Genomic DNA, 18,660 nt, shown 5'->3' on the forward strand with positions numbered 1-18,660 from the left:
AGGAAGCTAGTGTTTTTGTTAAGGCACACATAGCTGGCTTCAATTTTTTTTTTTTGTCGTTGTTGCTGTTAACAGTTTTAAAAAAGTTTCACATGTATGGCTGGGAAGTAGCTCAATCCTGGGTTGGTTTAGTGTGCTTGAGGTCTTGGGGATTCATTCTGCAACACTGCAAGAAAGGAAAAAAAGTTCATTCATATGCCATCCAGCTCACGCTACGGTAGACGCTATAGTAGACATGTTCTCACTTGTGTGCCATTGAGTTCACACTACAGTGAACATGCACTGGTAACTTATGGGCATCACAGATCTAAGTAGCCACTGAGATATGTAGAGGACTATGGTCCCCAGCCTTTCACAGCTGCTTCTGGTAAGTATCAGTGACTACTTGGAATGTCACAGAACCTTTTCCTCATTCATCGTAATCTTTATTTTAAAATTTCATGTCTTTTCAATTTCTCTTTTCAGAGTATTCGGAAGGTTCTCTCTCCACAGAGAACCTATCATGAGTTCCCTCCTTTGGGATTTTAGTCAGACACACATGTCAATGTCAAATGAGGCACACCTGAGCACTTCATGCAAGGCCTTGTGTCTCCCTGGCCACCAGAGCCGTAGAGTGGCAAGAATGATGCTATGTTCACACATAGGTAGCCTGAGCCCCTGGACACACCCCTGTCACAGTCACTTGTACTTTAATTGGGGAAGGGTTCGTTTCCTGTCAGGTCTGTTCTGACCAGCTGACCACTGTGTTTGGTTGAGATAACGGGGGACAAGCTGCTTCCCCCACAGGCATTCTGCCTTCACTTCATTGTGTGTATTGGTTTGGATCTGCTTCAAAAAGGAAAATGGCCTTTCATAGTATGTGCTGCATGTGGGCAGAAATTGGACCAGACTCTCGGAGCTCTGTGCCCGGATGGAAACTATTCATAAAGAGCACCCACGCTCTCCCCAAGGGGGGTGAGGGACTTTCGGCTGGAACCTCTAAGTCATGGCACCAAACTGCGGCCCCACACTTGCTAGACAAGGGTACCACGGACTTTCACATTACCCAGAATGTTACTGGGAGGGATTCTCCTGCCCAGAAGCAAAAATGTCCCAGAAGTTTTTCGAATTCGGCCAGGTATGAGCCTGACTTCCAAGGACAATAAGGGGACCACAGATCTGCTGTCTGTCTGGTGTGCCACCAGCTCCTAATGGCAAGGACCAATTTGAATCCCACGCTCAGATCACAGTTGCCAGGACAGTGAACATGGATCTTGCTGGATCTCCACACACAGGATCAGCTGTGCTATTCCAGTCTTGACCCCTTCCCTTCCCAGGCCCAGATTCTCTGATGAACGAAGGCATTAATATAAAAACAGCTTGCACTGATGTTCCAGAGACACCATGGAGCTTTTGAAAACAGAAGAAAAGCAGCAGGAGTTGGGGGGGGTGGGGGAGCTGTTCCAGAGACAGAGCCTGGGGCCCTGGATTCAATTCCCAGCCCCTCCAAAGCAAAGAAAGATGAAGGGTCACACTTGGGGAAAAAAAGTCCCTACTATCCCAGGAAAGTAATTCAGCTAACCAGGGGAGCATCCTGTGTCCCCTGTGTCCAGTCCTAGGAACTCCTACCTAGGAGACCCTAAAGCTCACCTTCTAGATTCTGTCTCAGATGTCTACTAACAAATCCTTCAAAAATAGGAGAGGTTCACCCTTCTCCTCGTCCTGTAACAGACATTGGTATCAGGAACCACCCAGGCACGTTGTACATCTGCTAAAGGGGCCTGTTGCCAAGTCTGACGACCTGTGTTCCATCCCCAGCATCGATGTGATAGAAGAGAACCAACTCAGGAAAGTTATTCTCTGACCCCCCCCCCACACAATTAATTAATCAGTTCACGAAAAAAATTAAAATACATCCACCATGTTTCCTTCAGAAACGTGAACTTTATTTTACTTTGTTTTGTTTTGTTTAATGTGACACACAAACGTATCAACACCGCTTGTATTGGTGCATACACAAGATATTTTGTTGCCTATAGATAGTGTTGTGACCACCCGCCTTGATCTTCCTGGCCCCACCTCCCTTCTCACCTTCCACAGCCCTACATCTGCCTAGCAGATTGTTCTAAAGGTAGTAAGTAGCTGGGAATGGGTCACAGTGGGGGATGGTTACGAGTAAGATGTACTAAAACCTGGTAAGATGTACAAAACTCCTTAAATTTTTCTAAGAGCATGTTACTCAGGGCAACATTCTTTTCCCCAAATATAGACGTGCTGCTTGTTTGGTGGGCAGATGGGAACACATTGCCAGGCGCTTCTGCAGCCAGCCCTTGACCTGTGTCTAATGTCGCTTGGATCTGCTCCGGAATGTTTTCTGGGTTCTAAATGCTTTCTTAGAAAATGTCTGGCAGAGCTGCAAAATGAGCTCCGACTCTTCTTTTATGAGATTTACAACAGACTGTCAACACCATCTGATAACCGATTCTCCTGGAAATCGGCAGGGCTGTATAGATATCATCAGAGTGCTGATGTACAAGCCATCAAGAAAGGAAGAAACCAGGAAGAGAAAAGCATGTATCACCAGGGAAACACAAAATTTGCCAAATTCAACTCGGGAGAAATAGGCTATACAGGTTTTGTCTTCAATTTCCATTTACAAGTAAAAGCTGTTATCATAGTGCGCTAGCCATCTGGTATTTATTTTTTTTTCTTTTGTGTTTTGTGGTGTTACATACGGAACCCAGGGCCTTCCACAACCAGGCAAGAGGATTTTGCTGTCAGACAAACCCTTAGCCAAAGGACTTTGTTTTTTTTTTCTTTTTAATTGTCATTGAACTTTTCCTGCCTGTGTATGGATTATCCTCAGCACATAGAATATCATATCTAAAATGCACATGTACATACATACATACATATATACATATGTCACACACATGCCGGGGGTTGGATCTGAATCCTGGGCCTCATACATCTCTACCACTGAAGTACATTCTACCAAATCTCTTAAAATTTCCAAGACAAACTAAAAAGTGAAGTGAACAGTGGACTATGGAACCTGAGCAAATCTATGAGCCCATTCCAGGAAAAAAAAAAAAAAAAGCAGTTGGCATGAATGCCAGTGGTGTTTACTAGAAAACTAGCTCGCTTCCAGCACACAGTAGACAATGCACTGATACTAAAGAAAACGTGTGAGTGTCCTGGCCTTGCTGTCAGGAGGGCTGGCTCCACAAGCCTTCCCTGCCCACTGCCAAAACATTTCCCAGCGCCTCGTCAGCCTGCCTTTGGACACGTTCCTTACTAAAACAAATAGGTCTAACAAATAATCTTTGATAGCAAATACTCATAAAGACAAACAATGAAAACTACTATGTTGTGTGTCTTAGGGCAGCCGGCACGCTGTGGAATTACCACACAGAAGCAAAACAAGCAGCAGACTTGCCAGGCCAGCTCCCAGAAGTCAGTGGCTCATAGCAACTTGCTCCTCTTGGGTGAGTAATTTTTCTGGCTCTGGGCAATGGTGGTCTTCTCGTTGGGCAGTCACGGTGTACCTGCAGGTTGTCTGTTTGTGAAAGGAGGGAACTACCTAAAAACAAAGTGAATAGTGGCATGCACCCTGGCAAGCTGAAGGAGCTCGCCCCGTGGGCCATTGCTGGCACCTTATGAAAGCGTGTTTAGCGTTATCTAATCGGGTGCCTGTTTCATCACAGGGGAACCAATAATGTAAATCTTTGTGTTGAAGGAAGGAGCGGAGGAGCACCTAGCCGGCCTGGCGGCTCCCTGGTGACCCAGCCCCCACTCTGCCCAATAGTCAGGCAGGAGCCATCCCGTGATGGTAAGTGCGAAAATGATGGATGGGCAGGGGTACCGCGAGGCAGAAATGGCTAAGAGACTCGTTTCCTTTTCCCATCTGTTCCGGAAGGACGTCAGCGAGGTAGACTAAACACAGGTCCTGCTCGGGGTTCTGAGTGCCTGTGGCCTGTGTGAATAGAGCAGCCGCCTGCAAGGAGACCTTCCTCCAAGCTGTGGCAAACAAAGGCACTCGGATGCCGGCCGGCTGGACTTGAAGAGAAGCAGGGCAGTCCCCGACTGTCACATTGGTCAGCAAGGACTGAGGGAGGCTCCTCTGCAGCATGGCTTGTTACTGGCCAGCAGTGAAGAAATACACTGGGTCAAGACTGAGGCTCATGGGTCCTTTCAGGTCCCCGGGACATCACCGTAATGGTCACTACACCCAGGACACAGATACTGGTCCGTGGGAAAGCAGAGCCCCGGTTGCTCTTTTGAACAGATGGTGGTGCCCAAGCACCTCCACTCCAGCATTGTACTGGGCCCTGGACCTGCCTAAGGTTTTAGGGCCCCTTTCAGTCCTCTTTCCCAGGTGTCTACACCCCATTGTTGGCTCAGTCTTCCAGATCCAGACCAAGCCCCAGTTGAGCAGTGGAGTATTTCAGAGAAAAGGCCGTGTGTTGTTGACTCACCTTCTCCCTGGTCCGCCTTCTCCACTGCTGTGCCCTGTTCCTACTCTCTTCTCCAAGCAACCTAAGGCTGTCACCAGCATCAGACATTACAGCCTTGGGAGAACTTATGGTGGGGGAACTCAGTGATGTGCCGTGGCAAGGCTGGACTGAACTTTGCCACTACTGAGAGGGATCCCTGCCTTATTGTGGGCCAGGGTACTCCCCCAAACCTCAGTTTCCCTCCCTGTGATTCCAACACTCTGACTTTGATGCTTTTGGGGGCCCTGGCATGAGGTCCTAATGACAACCACAGCTATAGAGGTCATGCCTGCCCAGCTCCCTTGGCCTGAAGTTTGTAATAAAGATTGAGAAGAATGTTCCGACCCTTGCCATGGGGTTATGCAGCTTCCTAGGTACAAGGTCTTGTCTGGTTGGTTCCCTGAGATGGGTAGTTAAGAGTAAAGACAGAGACGATGAGACTGGAGAGATAGCTCAGAGGTTAAGACTACTGACTGCTCTTCCAAAGGACCCAGCACCCACATGGCAGCTCACAGCTGTTTATAACTCCATTATATGGGATCTTGTAAACAGTCTGTACTTTTGTTTCCCGGCCGCCCAGACCCAAATAATCACACAAAACTTTATCAATTACAACACTGCTTGGTCAATGGCTCAGGTATATCCCTGGTTATCCTTAAATTAACCCATTTCTATTCATCTGTTTATCACCAGGAGACTGTGGCTTACTGGTAAGGTTCTGGCGTCTTTCTCCTTTGGCAGCTACATGGTATCTGCCTGACTGTCTTCTCTCTCCAGGCTTTCAGTTTAGTGTCCCCACCTACCTATATTCTGCCCTGCCATAGGCCAAAGCAGCTTCTTTATTAACCAATGGTAATGAAAGATATTCACAGCATACAGAGGGGAATCCCACATCAGGATCTGACTCCCTTACATGGACATACCTGCAGGCAAAACTCTAATGTACATAAAATAATAATGAATTTTAGAAAGACAGAGATGCCACAGAGGTGGAAGTAGGAAAATTCCTCTATTCTCCATTAGCTGTGCTCACTGGAGAAACAGCCTTGAAGAAGCTAAATAGGAAGAGTCACCCAATAGCTTCCAAGGAAGAGAAAACACAATTGTTAACAGGATTTTCACCTCTTCACCCAGGTTCAGGAGGCTGAGGAAGGGATATCTTGAGTTAAACGTCAGCCTAGGTAACTTAGTAGTGAGACCCTTGCCTCATGCCTCATGTGTGCAGTCCTGTGTTCAATCACTATATAGATATGCACTTACACATGAACATGCTTTATGGCATTTTTCCAGCTCATGTCCCCAATGTCAGCATCTCTGAAGTCATGCATAGGTGTGCAGATAAACTAGCCCAGCGCAAGTCCAGAGAATTTAAGGACTGACAAGTGCAGGCATTCTTCCCATAGTGATCCAAATAGCGCTTCCCAGAGAAGTTCCGCAAAAGGTATCTGCTAGAATCAGGCCCAAGGAAAAAATAATACCCCATATATATGATGACAAATTGTTTAATAAATGTATCATTGATCTGAAATGCACTTTAAAATTGACATCTGAAATAAAGGTAGAATTTGTCATTTGTGGCATTTAATAGTTTAAACTTCCCTCTCTCGTTGGCACATAAACTATGCATTGACAGATGGCATGTTAGGGCCCAATGAGACACAGTGAGTCCACCTGGGAGGTTGTATATCCGGTTGGTGGGTTATTTATTCTCTTTAAGCTTCCCTTTCTCACGTGTAAGATGCAGGTAATAGCATCAATGTCAGGGTCCTTGTGAGGGTTAAATGGAATGCTTATTTGTAGCACTTGGCAGGAAGACAACGTAAGTGCTCCAAGCATCTTAAGTGTCCTTATTAGTGTGTTTCTTAGTGTCTGTGCTTAAGAAGAGAGAAATGGCCCATCCAACACCTCCTTTCATTAGCCTTGGTAGTGCTGCCCCAAACCAAGCTTTGGGAAGGGGAGGAAAAACAGCTGCTTCATTCGTTGAGTGTAGAGACTTTCTAATTTCAGCTGGTGTCTTTCTGGCCTCAAACAAAAGGAGACCTTTCCTAAAAGTAATTTGGGGTGCAGTTGGGGGGGGGTGTAATTCACGGTTGCAGCCAGGGCTCACCATGCTAGATGTCCTGGGCTCAATGCTCAAGCCCAAAAGGGGAGAAAAGGCAATTCTGGGTTTGTTGCCTTATCGTATAGCTGAACCTGGTCAGCTCCTGGTGTTAAGAGAAAAAGGATCGCGGAAAGCATAGCTAAGAACTACACGGAGTCAATGTCTCCTTTCTTTGCGCACATTTATTTCTAGCTAATATTCTGAGGCCACTTGCTTTTGTATTTGCTGTAGTTTCTCTTTTCTTATAGCTTCACTTCCAAACTAAACAGCACTCACTAATCCGAATGCATACCTCCTCAGGTGCCAGCGCTGAGCCTGTGTCTCTGTCTGCGGTGTATGTAAATACTGGCGCGCCTCTGCATTGGTAAGGCCGTAGGTGTGCATGGGCTGTTCTCACGCAGAGAGTTCGGGTGTGTAAACGCATGCGGGGGTGTGAGACCTCACCAGCAGCCTCCATCACTGCCACTCACTAGTCCTGTTCTTTAAACCGGTTCTTTGGAGGTTCAGTTTTTGATAATTAAGACCAAGGAGTGTTTTAAAAACAGAAGTACATTTTCCTGGAAACCAGCAGTCTTCATTTGCAACTTTTATTGGCAGACCTGGCGGCCAGTAAATGCATTCCTTGGCATCTCCCAGAAAGTAATTCACTCGGTGAAGCTGCTTTGCTTTTTTTGTAAATGTGTACATCAATTTAAAGGGGCCTCCTGGAAGGAATGTGTCGCCTGTGGCGGAGAGCCCCGATCTCAGGTCACTTCCGGCTCTAAGAAAAATGTCCCATATCTATGCCTGGGGAGACAGATGCTCACCGGTCTGGGACTAATCCCAGGAGGCGGGGGGTCTCTGGGGAAGTGAGAGTTGCTGCCTGCGAAAACAGAAAACCGAGCCTGAGGGGGCTTCCTTCCAGCCGCAAGAACTTTAGTCAACCCGCTTTCCCCGAGAACCTCCGGAAAGGAAGGGACGGTCCTCCGCCCGACTATGGAGCCCCGGCGACCACAGAGGTAATGCGGAGGTGAAGCCGCGGGCGGCAGGGGGCGCTCAGAGCACGCGCAGTGTCCGGGGCCGCTCTTGCTGCTTCGGAGGCTCTAGACTGGCGGGGAGATCGCGCGCCCAGCCGGAGAGGCTCGGGGCTGCCCAGTGGCCCGGGACTCCACGCGTTCCCCCCTTTCTTGCCTTTGCCGCCCCGGTAGCAGACAGCATGCAGAGGTGGGAAAGAGCTGCGGTTCCCCGCGCCACCAATTCCGTCTTAGATCGCCTGGAAGGGTTTGACGTTGAGCGAAACTCAGTGCTAACTTTTTTTGTGTCGTGTCTAAAGAGGAGCAAACATCTCAGCTTTAGCCCAGAGCCCCTTGGCTGCCTCCCAGAAAAGGAGGGCTGTGAGGTAGACCTTCTTGGGTGCTCTAGGTCCCCAAGGCTGCTGGTCTCAGGGTACAGTGAGGTGCACTATGGAGAGCGTCCCAGAGCCTGGACCAGTGGGGACCGAAAGAGAGCTGGGAGCATCTGAGAAGGACACCCTGGGAGGCAGAAAGAAAGATTTGTTGTGGCACTGGTGCTTGGGTTTTGTGCAGGTGACCTGGGACCAGCCCTCGGTGTGCAAGGTGTAACCATCTTCACTGGCCTGGCCATGCCGAATCACTTGTGGGTCAGTCTCTCTGAGCACAGCATTTTCCCGCAAAACTTATGGCCCAGCGGTGTGGCTTCAGGAGCGTAAACTTTCCTCTACTAGGCGGGGAAGACACCAGCTCGCACCCGGCAGTCTCTGAAAACGCCAGTCTCCAGGGGTTGGGGACCTGCTTGCATTTTACAAATCACCAGCGATGAGTGGAGGTTGGGAAATGAAGGGGCTTCTGCCTTCCCGGGCCCTAAAAATTGGCTACTACCAAAAGTCTGCTGGGAATCTGGATCATAAGGAACCAAGGCACGGGCATATGCAGACATACACAATCCACCCTTTCCCATCGCCCACCCTGTTTCTTCTTCTTCTTCTTCTTCTTCTTCTTCTTCTTCTTCTTCTTCTTCTTCTTCTTCTTCTTCTTCTTCTTCTTCTTCTTCTTCTTCTTCTTCTTCTTCTTCTTCTTCTTCTTTGTCTTCTTTCTCCTCCTCCTCTCTTCCTCCTTCTTTTCCTTCTTTTAAGAGATGACAGTTTGGTTCTTTATCTACCTCTTCCTAAACAAAGAAAGGCCGAGTCTTGTGTCAGCAGGCTCCAAAGTTAAAGATTCATTTTTCCCATGCTTTGTTGCCCCTTTATGGCTCGACTCCGCTCTGAATCAGGAAACCGTTGCTCTGGAAGATTGGCACTTTCCCGCAGAGGGGTGACAAATGGGCCCACCCCAGGGGTTAAAGTGCAGGTGTTGGCTCTCTCTCTCTCTCTCTCTCTCTCTCTCTCTCTCTCTCTCTCTCTCTCTCTCTCTCTCTCTCTCTCTCTCTGAAAGCAATTAGAGAGACCAAGAAGACTAACCTTGAGAACTTGGAAGATGACATTAAATTATCTCGTACAAAGTTCCCGTGGAGGACCACCTCATAAATGGGTGACTATCCGATTAATTCAACCATAGAGATAAGCAATGTAATCATTTGTGTTTGAAATAATCGAAAGACAAACGCGGCTTTCGTTTTTTGTAGGAATTATTCAAAGAAAGGGTTGAATTAGAGAGACCTCGTTAAGAACGAACGTTCTGCTGTCAAGCCTCCTCTGAAGGTTGCCAACCGGCCCGAAGTCGCAGCCACCCAGGTGTTGCCCCCACCCCCCTGCCTCCTCCCTCTGGTGAAAAGTCACACCAATGACAAACTCTGCGTGCGGATTGACGGTTTGATAACGAATAACGGGCTTTGACCCCAGGACATCCTCCCCTCCCGCGGGCTTCGGGTAAAGAAAAAGGCCAAATGGAGAACTAAGGAAATTCTCTAAATAGCTGAAAGACACCTCCAAACGGACTTTGCCCTACTTGTCTGTCGTGGTAGCCTCGTGGGAAGTTTTCCATACGCAATTCTGGAACAATCGTCCATGTTCATCTTCCGGGGGCATGCAGCTTCTACTGACCCCAGCTCCTGGGAAGCCCCACAGATTTGCCCCTTCTCTCAACTCCGCGACTTGGCAGGACCACTGGGACCAGCACACAGGCGTCCTGACCCTCACTACCCACTCATGAGCTTCCAGGGTTAAACTCCCAGCCAAGGGAGCGAAACTCCCCCCAAAACGGCGAAGGAATCATATAGGAGGACCTGGGTTGAGCGGGTCCTGAAGGGTACCGCACAGAGAACCCAAGTGGATCTGCTTCACGCCCTGTAGAAGTGTTTCTATACTCGCCCCCCAGTCTAATCCCTACTCCCTTAACTAAAAGACAGAAAATAGCTTTTCCAGGTTCTGGTGACCCGCCTTGGTGTTGCTGGCCCTTAGCCCCACTCCCCATTCCTGTGGTGTCACCACGTCCCCAATCCGGGCATTCCAGGAGCTCTCACCACATCCCACTTCCCTGTGTTTTTTGTACAGGAGGGGTCCACAGAGGCCTTGTTTTTCAACCATTACCGTGACGTCATGCCCCCTTCCCAAAGTTAAGATCCCTTCGGTGGGCCCGGGGAACTGTAACCTCTCCTGGCGGGTCAGAGGGGGAATGAGGGTCGGCTGCTCCCAGTCACCATTCCACCAAACATTCATTACCGCTGTCGCCTGCGGGGGCTTTCAAACTGCCAGTACCTTAGGTGTCAAAAAAGATGCCCAAGGGGTTCTGGGGTATTTCTTCCAATCAAGTCATGGGTTGTAGGGGAGGCTGTAGAGTGATTACCCGTGGAACAACAGAAAAGGGGTCCTCAAACTTCAACTCGAACCCCTCCCCTCAAGACAGCATCTTCACGTTCAAACAACAGCCAGTAACGACAATAATAAAATAGTGAGTGCTTGAAACACAATCAAACCGTTCACTGGAGGTTTGTTTCCGAGTAAGCATATAAAAACCAAATGCAAATATCTTTTCCTGGCGATTATCCAGAGCCAAGCCATGGAAAGTTGATCTTTGTAAAACCGAACACCCCCCCCCCCCCCCGCATGCCAAATACGAATTTCACAATGGTAATTTTTATACCCAAAGCCGGCAGGGCAACAGAGAACACCACTGCTGACGAGATTTGTTGCTCACAGAACAAACTGTTTACACTTCTCTGTGCTGGGGATGGGGGAGCAGCCTCGGACTGGGGGGAGGAGGGTAGTCCAGCACATTGTCTATTGCCGAACCCCGCCCGCTGGAATGTGGAAACCCCACATTCGGAAAACAAACAAGTTGCTAAAAGCTGCGTTCATGGCCCCGCACAGCCGGTTGTGCACACACAGCTTAAAAACCAAATGTCAAGGTGTCAAGGACGATCTCTTTCTAATTGTACTCCAGCTCCAGTCGGACCCAGAACTGAAAGCCACAGCTGGCGAGGCCGTCGGTGACACCAATTTAGTTTTTAAGGCTCAGAACTTTCACCATACTCTTTCCCGGGCCAAGTGCCTTTGGGAATCAACTACTGATTCCTAATTGTTCGCTGAGAAATCTCGTACTTCTCCCCATCCAACAGTGCCTTGGTCTTGCAAACTTCTGGAAACAATGTCTCAAGTGAGCCCAAATGTGCTGGGGGCTAGGATGCAAGTGCCTCGCGGGGTGCGGGTGTGTGTGTGTGTGTCTGAGAGAGAGAGAGAGAGAGAGAGAGAGAGAGAGAGAGAGAGAGAGAGAGAGTCCGTTCTAGAAATACAGGTCTTCCTCTTCCCTTGATATAAATGCCCATTTTGAAATTGCATATACATGTATGTATGAATATGTTTAAGCAACACCGAGCAGTCTCTACTATATAAATGAGCACACTTGTCATCTACCAAGGGAGCTACAGTGGTGTGTGTGTGTGTGTGTGTGTGTGTGTGTGTGTGTGTGTGTGTAGAAGTGAGGGAGGAAAGTAGGATTCAAGCCGGCAAGCCAAAAGGGACGCCTAACAAGTCCTTGAGTTAAAGATGTGACCAGAAATTAGAGGGCCCGAGGTGTGAAGTGCTCACAGACACTTCTTCACTGGCTCTCAAGCCCGTCATCCCCCTGCTTCTAGTAAACGACCAGGTGTCCGCTCCGTGCCAGTTTTTTTTTTCTTTTTCTGCAACAGTTGCTGAAATGCAGGGTCGCTTTGCAGGCAGAGGGAGGCCCGTCCTCTCAGATTCTCCATTTTCCCCTCTCATCTCCTCCCCACCCCGTTTCAGTCACCTAGAGGGTGCAGACTTTAGGTATAACCGCGAATATCAAGGATCATTCAGGGCTTATCTCCTCATAATCTTGAGCCGTCTTGTAGGTGCATTTCTGAACATTTTTCCCAACAAAGACTATCTCTGTGAGACAGCTGCCCCGGGATGGGTAGAGATGGAGTGTGGCTTGGAGAAGCCTTAAGCTCCTGAACATATTTATCTGGCTCTTTTCATCATCACGCCTACTAATGTCACCGAGTCCTTTGAACTTAACTGGCCCTTTGAACCAAACTGTGCTGGACAGGACAGAGGGGTAGTGCGTGGTTTGCTGAGGAAACTTCTGGAGTCCTTCTAGCCCGAACTCTCCGGCTCTTTTAAGTCTTGGAACGCCCAAGAATCCCTTGTTCCTCAATGTGGCCTACACAATCTATCAGCTTAACAAACGTCGAAAGTTTCAGGAGACTTCTTATCCCCCTCCTCTTACTGTGACTAGGGTGTGGGGCAAGGCACCGAAATACCGCCTTCATCCTCACTGGAAACCCCGCGGCTGTGACTGAACCTTCATAACCTAGAGCGGGACTAGAGAACCTGCCGGCGGAGAATCGGTGGGATGTCGGTGTGACCGAAGATAGCAGGGGGAGGGATGTTCGGAATAGAGAGTCCAGGGGAAAGGCGAAGGCCTGGGAAGGCCCTGGAAACCCGGGCGCTGGAGAAAACCCGACGGACTAAGGATCGAGGCAGATCCTGTACAGGAGAGAATCGAGGGCTCCGTGGAGGCCTGGGAACAGTGGACGCAAGAAGGATCCTGGAGCCGGTGAGGACTTGGAAAGTCTGCGGGAACAATGGGAGCCCGGAGAATGGCAGGGAGTGAGGGGCAGTGTTTGGCAGCGAGTGGGTGGGTGCGATGGGAGAAGCGATCGCGAGCTGCGGGAAGGGGCGCGGGCGCCGGGCCCTGGCAGCCGGCGCGCGTGTGGTCAGCCCCCGCGGTCCTCCAGCCGCCAGGAGCGGGCCGGCAGGGCTCGGCCTCTGGCTCATTCAGAGGCGGCTCTCGCCTCCCATTGGCTGCCGCCTCCGTGGCGGGGCGGGGCTCCGCTGCCCGGAAAAAAATGTAACTGCGTAAAAAAGTCCTCGCCTGGGTGACGGATGCTCAAAAGTTCAGAAGTTTTCCCAATGCTTCCTTAAGCGGCCGGCGCAAGAGACTGAGAAAAGGTGACGCGGGGGCCCGGGAAGGCGGCCGGCGCGCTGCCCCCGCCCCTGGTTATTTGGCCGCCTTCACCAGCAGCCCCGAGCAGTGTCTCCTGGAAGGCGCAAGCAGTGTGGCGAGCCGGGCGCCTTGTTTTTTTGATTTTTTTTTTTAAACTTTTGTATCTCTCTCTCTCTCTCTCTCTCTCTCTCTCTCTCTCTCTCTCTCTCTCTCTCTCTCTCTCTCTCTCTCTCTCTCTCTCTCTCTCTCTCTCTCTCTCTCTCTCTCTCTCTCTCTCTCTCTCTCTCTTTTTGTCCCGACTGCGCCTGGAAGTTGCTCTGCGCGTTCCTCCGAGGCGACTTGCAGCTTCTCGTCCGGTCCCCTCCCAGTGCAGCCACCCTCCCTAGCTGCCCGCGCGGGAACTGAGGGGGGTGCGAGGCGCCAGGCGAGCGCTGGGAGAGGCCGAGCGGCCCCGGGCGCAAGGAGGCGATCGCGGCCGGGACAGGCACAGCCCGGCGGGGCCCGCAGCAGCTCGGCGCGGCCCGGACTCGGACTCGGACTCGGACTCGGTGGCCGGTGCGGCGCGGCCCGGCCCGAGCGAGGGTGGGGGGCAGCGGACTGCGCCGGGCGGCGGCGAGCCGGGGCCATGCAGGCGCGCTACTCCGTGTCCAGCCCCAACTCCCTGGGAGTGGTGCCCTACCTCGGCGGCGAGCAGAGCTACTACCGCGCGGCGGCGGCGGCGGCCGGGGGCGGCTACACCGCCATGCCGGCCCCTATGAGCGTGTACTCGCACCCCGCGCACGCTGAACAGTACCCGGGCAGCATGGCGCGCGCCTACGGGCCTTACACGCCGCAGCCGCAGCCCAAGGACATGGTGAAGCCGCCTTACAGCTACATCGCTCTTATCACCATGGCCATCCAGAATGCCCCGGACAAGAAGATCACCCTGAATGGCATCTACCAGTTTATCATGGACCGCTTCCCCTTCTACCGGGACAATAAACAGGGCTGGCAGAACAGCATCCGCCACAACCTCTCCCTCAACGAATGCTTCGTCAAGGTGCCCCGCGACGACAAGAAGCCGGGCAAGGGCAGCTACTGGACGCTGGACCCGGACTCCTACAACATGTTCGAGAACGGCAGCTTCCTGCGGCGGCGGCGGCGCTTCAAGAAGAAGGACGCGGTGAAGGACAAGGAGGAGAAGGGCCGCCTGCACCTCCAGGAACCGCCGCCGCCGCAGGCCGGTCGCCAGCCCGCGCCCGCGCCCCCGGAACAGGCCGAGGGCTCCGCTCCTGGGCCGCAGCCGCCGCCAGTGCGCATCCAGGACATCAAGACGGAGAACGGTACGTGTCCCTCGCCGCCCCAGCCCCTGTCCCCGGCTGCCGCCCTAGGCAGCGGCAGCGCCGCCACGGTGCCCAAAATCGAGAGCCCCGACAGCAGCAGCAGCAGCCTGTCGAGCGGGAGCAGCCCCCAGGGCAGCCTGCCGTCGGCGCGGCCGCTCAGCCTGGACACTGCGGAACCCGCGCCGCCTCCACAGTCCGCACCGCCGCCGCATCACAGCCAGGGCTTCAGCGTGGACAACATCATGACTTCGCTGCGGGGGTCGCCCCAGGGCTCGGCCGCGGAGCTCGGTTCAGGCCTCCTGGCCTCGGCGGCCGCGTCCTCGCGTGCGGGCATCGCGCCCCCGCTGGCACTGGGCGCCTACTCGCCCGGCCAGAGTTCCCTCTACAGCTCCCCCTGCAGCCAGAGCTCCAGTGCGGGCAGCTCGGGAGGCGGCAGCGGAGGCGGCGGCGGTGGCAATGCCGGAGGTACTGGGGGCGCGGGCACCTACCACTGCAATCTTCAGGCCATGAGCTTGTACGCGGCGGGAGAGCGCGGCGGCCACTTGCAGGGCCCGCCCGGAGGCGCGGGCAGCGCGGCGGTAGACGACCCCCTGCCTGACTACTCGCTGCCCCCCAGTCACCAGCAGCAGCACTTCGTCCCTGAGTCACGGAGGGGGTGGCCAGGAGACCAGCCACCACCCAGCTGCCCACCAAGGCCGGCTCACCTCGTGGTACCTGAACCAGGCAGGTGGAGACCTGGGTCACCTGGCGAGCGCGGCGGCGGCTGCGGCGGCCGCGGGCTATCCTGGGCAGCAGCAGAACTTCCACTCGGTGCGGGAGATGTTCGAGTCACAGCGGATAGGGCTGAACAACTCTCCGGTGAATGGTAATAGTAGTTGTCAGATGGCTTTTCCTGCCAGCCAGTCTCTGTACCGCACGTCGGGGGCTTTCGTCTATGACTGTAGCAAATTCTGACCCCCATCCCCGGAACCCTCCGAGCCGAAGGGAATGGAACACCAGAGCAGGAACAGTAAAAAGAACCCAGCAATGCAAAATCGAAACTAAAAACATACAAATTTTAAAACTTGAGAAAATTCTTCACACCAGCGAACAGAATCTCTCCCGAAATTCAACTCACCAGCTCAAAGAAAACCTATTTTTCTAAAAGATTAATGCAGAGCCTCCTCCACTATGCCTTATCTAAGTAAGCAAAACGGTAAACTATTTTGTACAGACAGCAAAACCATGGTTTATTAAAGGACAGGTTACTGCAGATGCCACGTAAGTTTCCTCTTGCGTTCAGAGACTTTTCTGCTCCTTCGTCTTGTCCCTCTGCCTTGTCTCTCACCTGTAAGATAATATTTTATCCTATGTCGAAAGAAGGGGGAAGTCCCTGTTTATGAAAATCGCTTTCTTTTTATTCATGGACTTGTTTTTAAATGTAAATTGCAACATAGTAATTTATTTTTAATTTGTAGTTGGATGTTACGGACCAAACACCAAGAAAGTGTTCCAAAGCTTTTAAAGTTAAATTGCCTGAAACTTTAAAATGTGCCTTTTCTCTCGTTATAAAAAGGGAAACTGTATTAATCTCATTCTATCATCCTTTTCTTTTTGTTGATCATATCCATTGTTTGTTTATGAATAAATTGCCATTCAGTTTGAATAAGACCAATATGTCTGGATACTTTAATACAGCATTAATATAAAGAAAAGATTTCAGAGCAGAAGTTGTAGAGTTCCCTAGCCTCTGCCAGATCTCTGAAATGTGGAGAAAACCTCCTCTAGTTCATGTCAAATTTCGCTAAAAGCATTTTTTTGTTTAGTAGATTTTTTCGACAGCATTTTTTTTCTTTTCTTTTTTTTTTGCAAAACGTACTATATAGTCAGCTTGCTTTGTGGCTATTAAAAAGGTAATTTCCTAAACAGATCTGAGTTGGCATATGAACAAATGCTCCTCAGTAACTACAAAACATGATTTGGCAATTTTAAGTTCATGAATCAGCAGCATGGTTACCACAGTGGTACCTGTGCGCAGAGATGCAGATATGCCTCGAGATACTCAGATGAGTATTGGCTTTTCTGTCCCACACAGATTGCAGTGAGTATTATACATACCTGTGAGCCAGATGCCGAATAGATTTTTTCTATTGATTTCATTCCTTTATAAGAGGAAAATAAACAAGTTTTAAAATGTATGTACATAACTCACCCACAGTTTCAATTCTTCATGTATCATACAGAAGGATTTAATATAAATATATTGTGGGTTGGAAATGAATATTTAATCCTGGGGAAACTTTTAGAAGATATGTTTGTAGAACAATTATTTTTGAACATTTACAGCAATAAGCAGAAGGAAGAGTAAGAAGGCAGAAAGAACATTAGTCTAGGGTGGTTTTCTTTCAAACCAATTTTTCTTAATTTACAGTTAAACCTAGGGGGCAATCTGGACTGGCCCTCCCCCCTTTTGTAAATAACCCAGGAAATGTAATAAATTCATTATCTTAGGGTGATCTGCCCTGTCAATCAGACTTGGGGAGATGGCGGTTTGATTACAGACATTCAGGCCTTCAGTTTGTTTTCGAGATAAAGCAGGTTCCTATCTGCCGCTCCTATCTAGAGGCAACACTTAAGCAGTAATTGCTGTTGCTTGTTGTCAAAATTTGATCATTGTTAAAGGATTGCTGCAAATAAATACACTCTAATTTCAGTCAAAAACTGCCTTACGTGGCCTCTGATTCTCTCGGTTCCCGCCGCACAGAGCGGTAACCTAATAGCCAGGGAAGCTCGCTGTGGCGCTGGCAGGGCGTCTCCTCCGGGCTGGCCCGCTGGGGCTGGCCTCACTGCGACTTTAAGTGTTTTCTGGGTTGTCCTAACTTTGAGTGCCTTGGCTGCCCCCCTCCTCCTCAGGTTACCTCTTTCAGAGGATGGGGTGGGAAGGGGGAGAAGGTTGAGTCTATTTACAAATCTCCAGGAGTTGGAATCCAACTCTACTTTGGGGAGTCCTGCGTGGAGCTGGGAATTAGACACCCAAAGTGGTTGCCTGAGCTGGACTGTCTAGGCCTGCGGGGAGACCTGAGCAGGTGACCGGTGGCCCTGTCCCCTTCTTGGTCGAGCGACTCAAGGCAGGACCGGAGGAGGCAGGCCGGTTCTCGGGATGTCCGTTTCATCTGTTTGGACTAGGGGTGGCGAGTGGAGACCCGCGGCCGGCCTCTGGCTTTCCGGCTGGGGCCCCTCCGGGCGGCCGCGCATTTCGGAGTGGCGTCCAGCCCCGACGCCGGCCTCCGGGACGCCGCTCGGGGCCCGGAAGGCTCCTGAGCTAATGAGCTTGTAATTACCCGCTGCGGCGGGCCGGCTTCTGTTTGCGTTCGCAGCGGCTTCCTCCTCCCCCGCGCGCCCCCGCCCCGCCGCCGCCGCCCTCGGGTTCCCGCTCGCGTCTCCGCGGCCTCTTCCCGAAATAAGTAGTCTGTGGAGGCAAATGGCGGTCAAAGGAGACCCCCACCCCCGAGCGTGAGTTGGATGGGTTTATTACAGTGGTCGTGGGAAGGTCGGGGGCTGGAGCGCGGGTGCTGGGGACCGGTGGTCGCGGCGGCGGGGAGCTGTGCCTCGATGGCCTCGGGGCACCCGCTCCCTTCCTAGCCCCGCGGCTGGAGCTGGCTGCCCGCGCGGCCTCGCCGCTCCTGTTTCCTCGTCGCTCGCCGCCTTTGTTTTGGAGACACACGTGTGTTTAGGAGCCCGGAGCGGGTGGAAAGGTCACAGTCACTTCATTGCTCACGGGTGACAACGGGTCCCGCAGCCTCGGCAGGCGCACGAGTTCTGCCGCATTGACCAGCCACGGCCCGGGCCGCACCGACCTGCCCCAGGCGGCCTTGCCCGCACGCGGCGACCTAAGGCGGAGTGTGACAGGGACACGGTTTACTTGAGCCGCAGACCGCTGAGGCCGGAGGAGGGTGCATGGGGTTCAGCACGTTCGGGTCTAATTGCCTGCGACCCTCCGCTTAGGCCTGGCGGCCCTGAGGTCGTCTAGGCCGCAGCTAGCCGGGTCCAGGCCCAGGCGACCAAAGGAAACCTGGCTGTCCCCGAACTCTGTCGCCCTTGCAGTGGCACTGGGGTTCAGAGAGGGAAACAAATGTACGGCTCCTAGAAGTGGCATTCTGTGGGTGCCCCCTGCTCTTCCTTTTCTGGGTCAGGTAGCTGGAGGAGCAGGTTTCTTGTGTGAGCTTGTGGCTCCTGAGAAGCCCCTCGCTGCAGCTTCTCCGATGTTTCCCTATGTCTGGAGGAGAGCTTCCTCTTCTTTTTGGAGGTTTGAAGAATTAGGAATGGAAGATATGTTTGTCTAGAGAGGTGTTTGTATTATACACACATTGTTATTACTGCAA

General features: G+C 51.6%; 1 protein-coding gene across 1 annotated transcript; it reads left to right on the forward strand.

The window, feature by feature from the left end:
- The first annotated feature begins 12,909 nt into the window (after positions 1-12,909).
- Positions 12,910-16,999, forward strand: Foxc1 (forkhead box C1). Its single transcript, XM_048428148.3, is given in 2 exon segments — positions 12,910-14,907; positions 14,909-16,999. Coding segments are annotated over 2 exon segments (1,650 nt in total). The 5' UTR covers positions 12,910-13,602; the 3' UTR covers positions 15,254-16,999.
- Positions 17,000-18,660: the final 1,661 nt, after the last annotated feature.

The sequence above is a fragment of the Myodes glareolus genome, chromosome 14 (genome assembly GCF_982192425.1).
Source record: "Myodes glareolus chromosome 14, mMyoGla1.1, whole genome shotgun sequence".
Taxonomy (NCBI): domain Eukaryota; kingdom Metazoa; phylum Chordata; class Mammalia; order Rodentia; family Cricetidae; genus Myodes; species Myodes glareolus.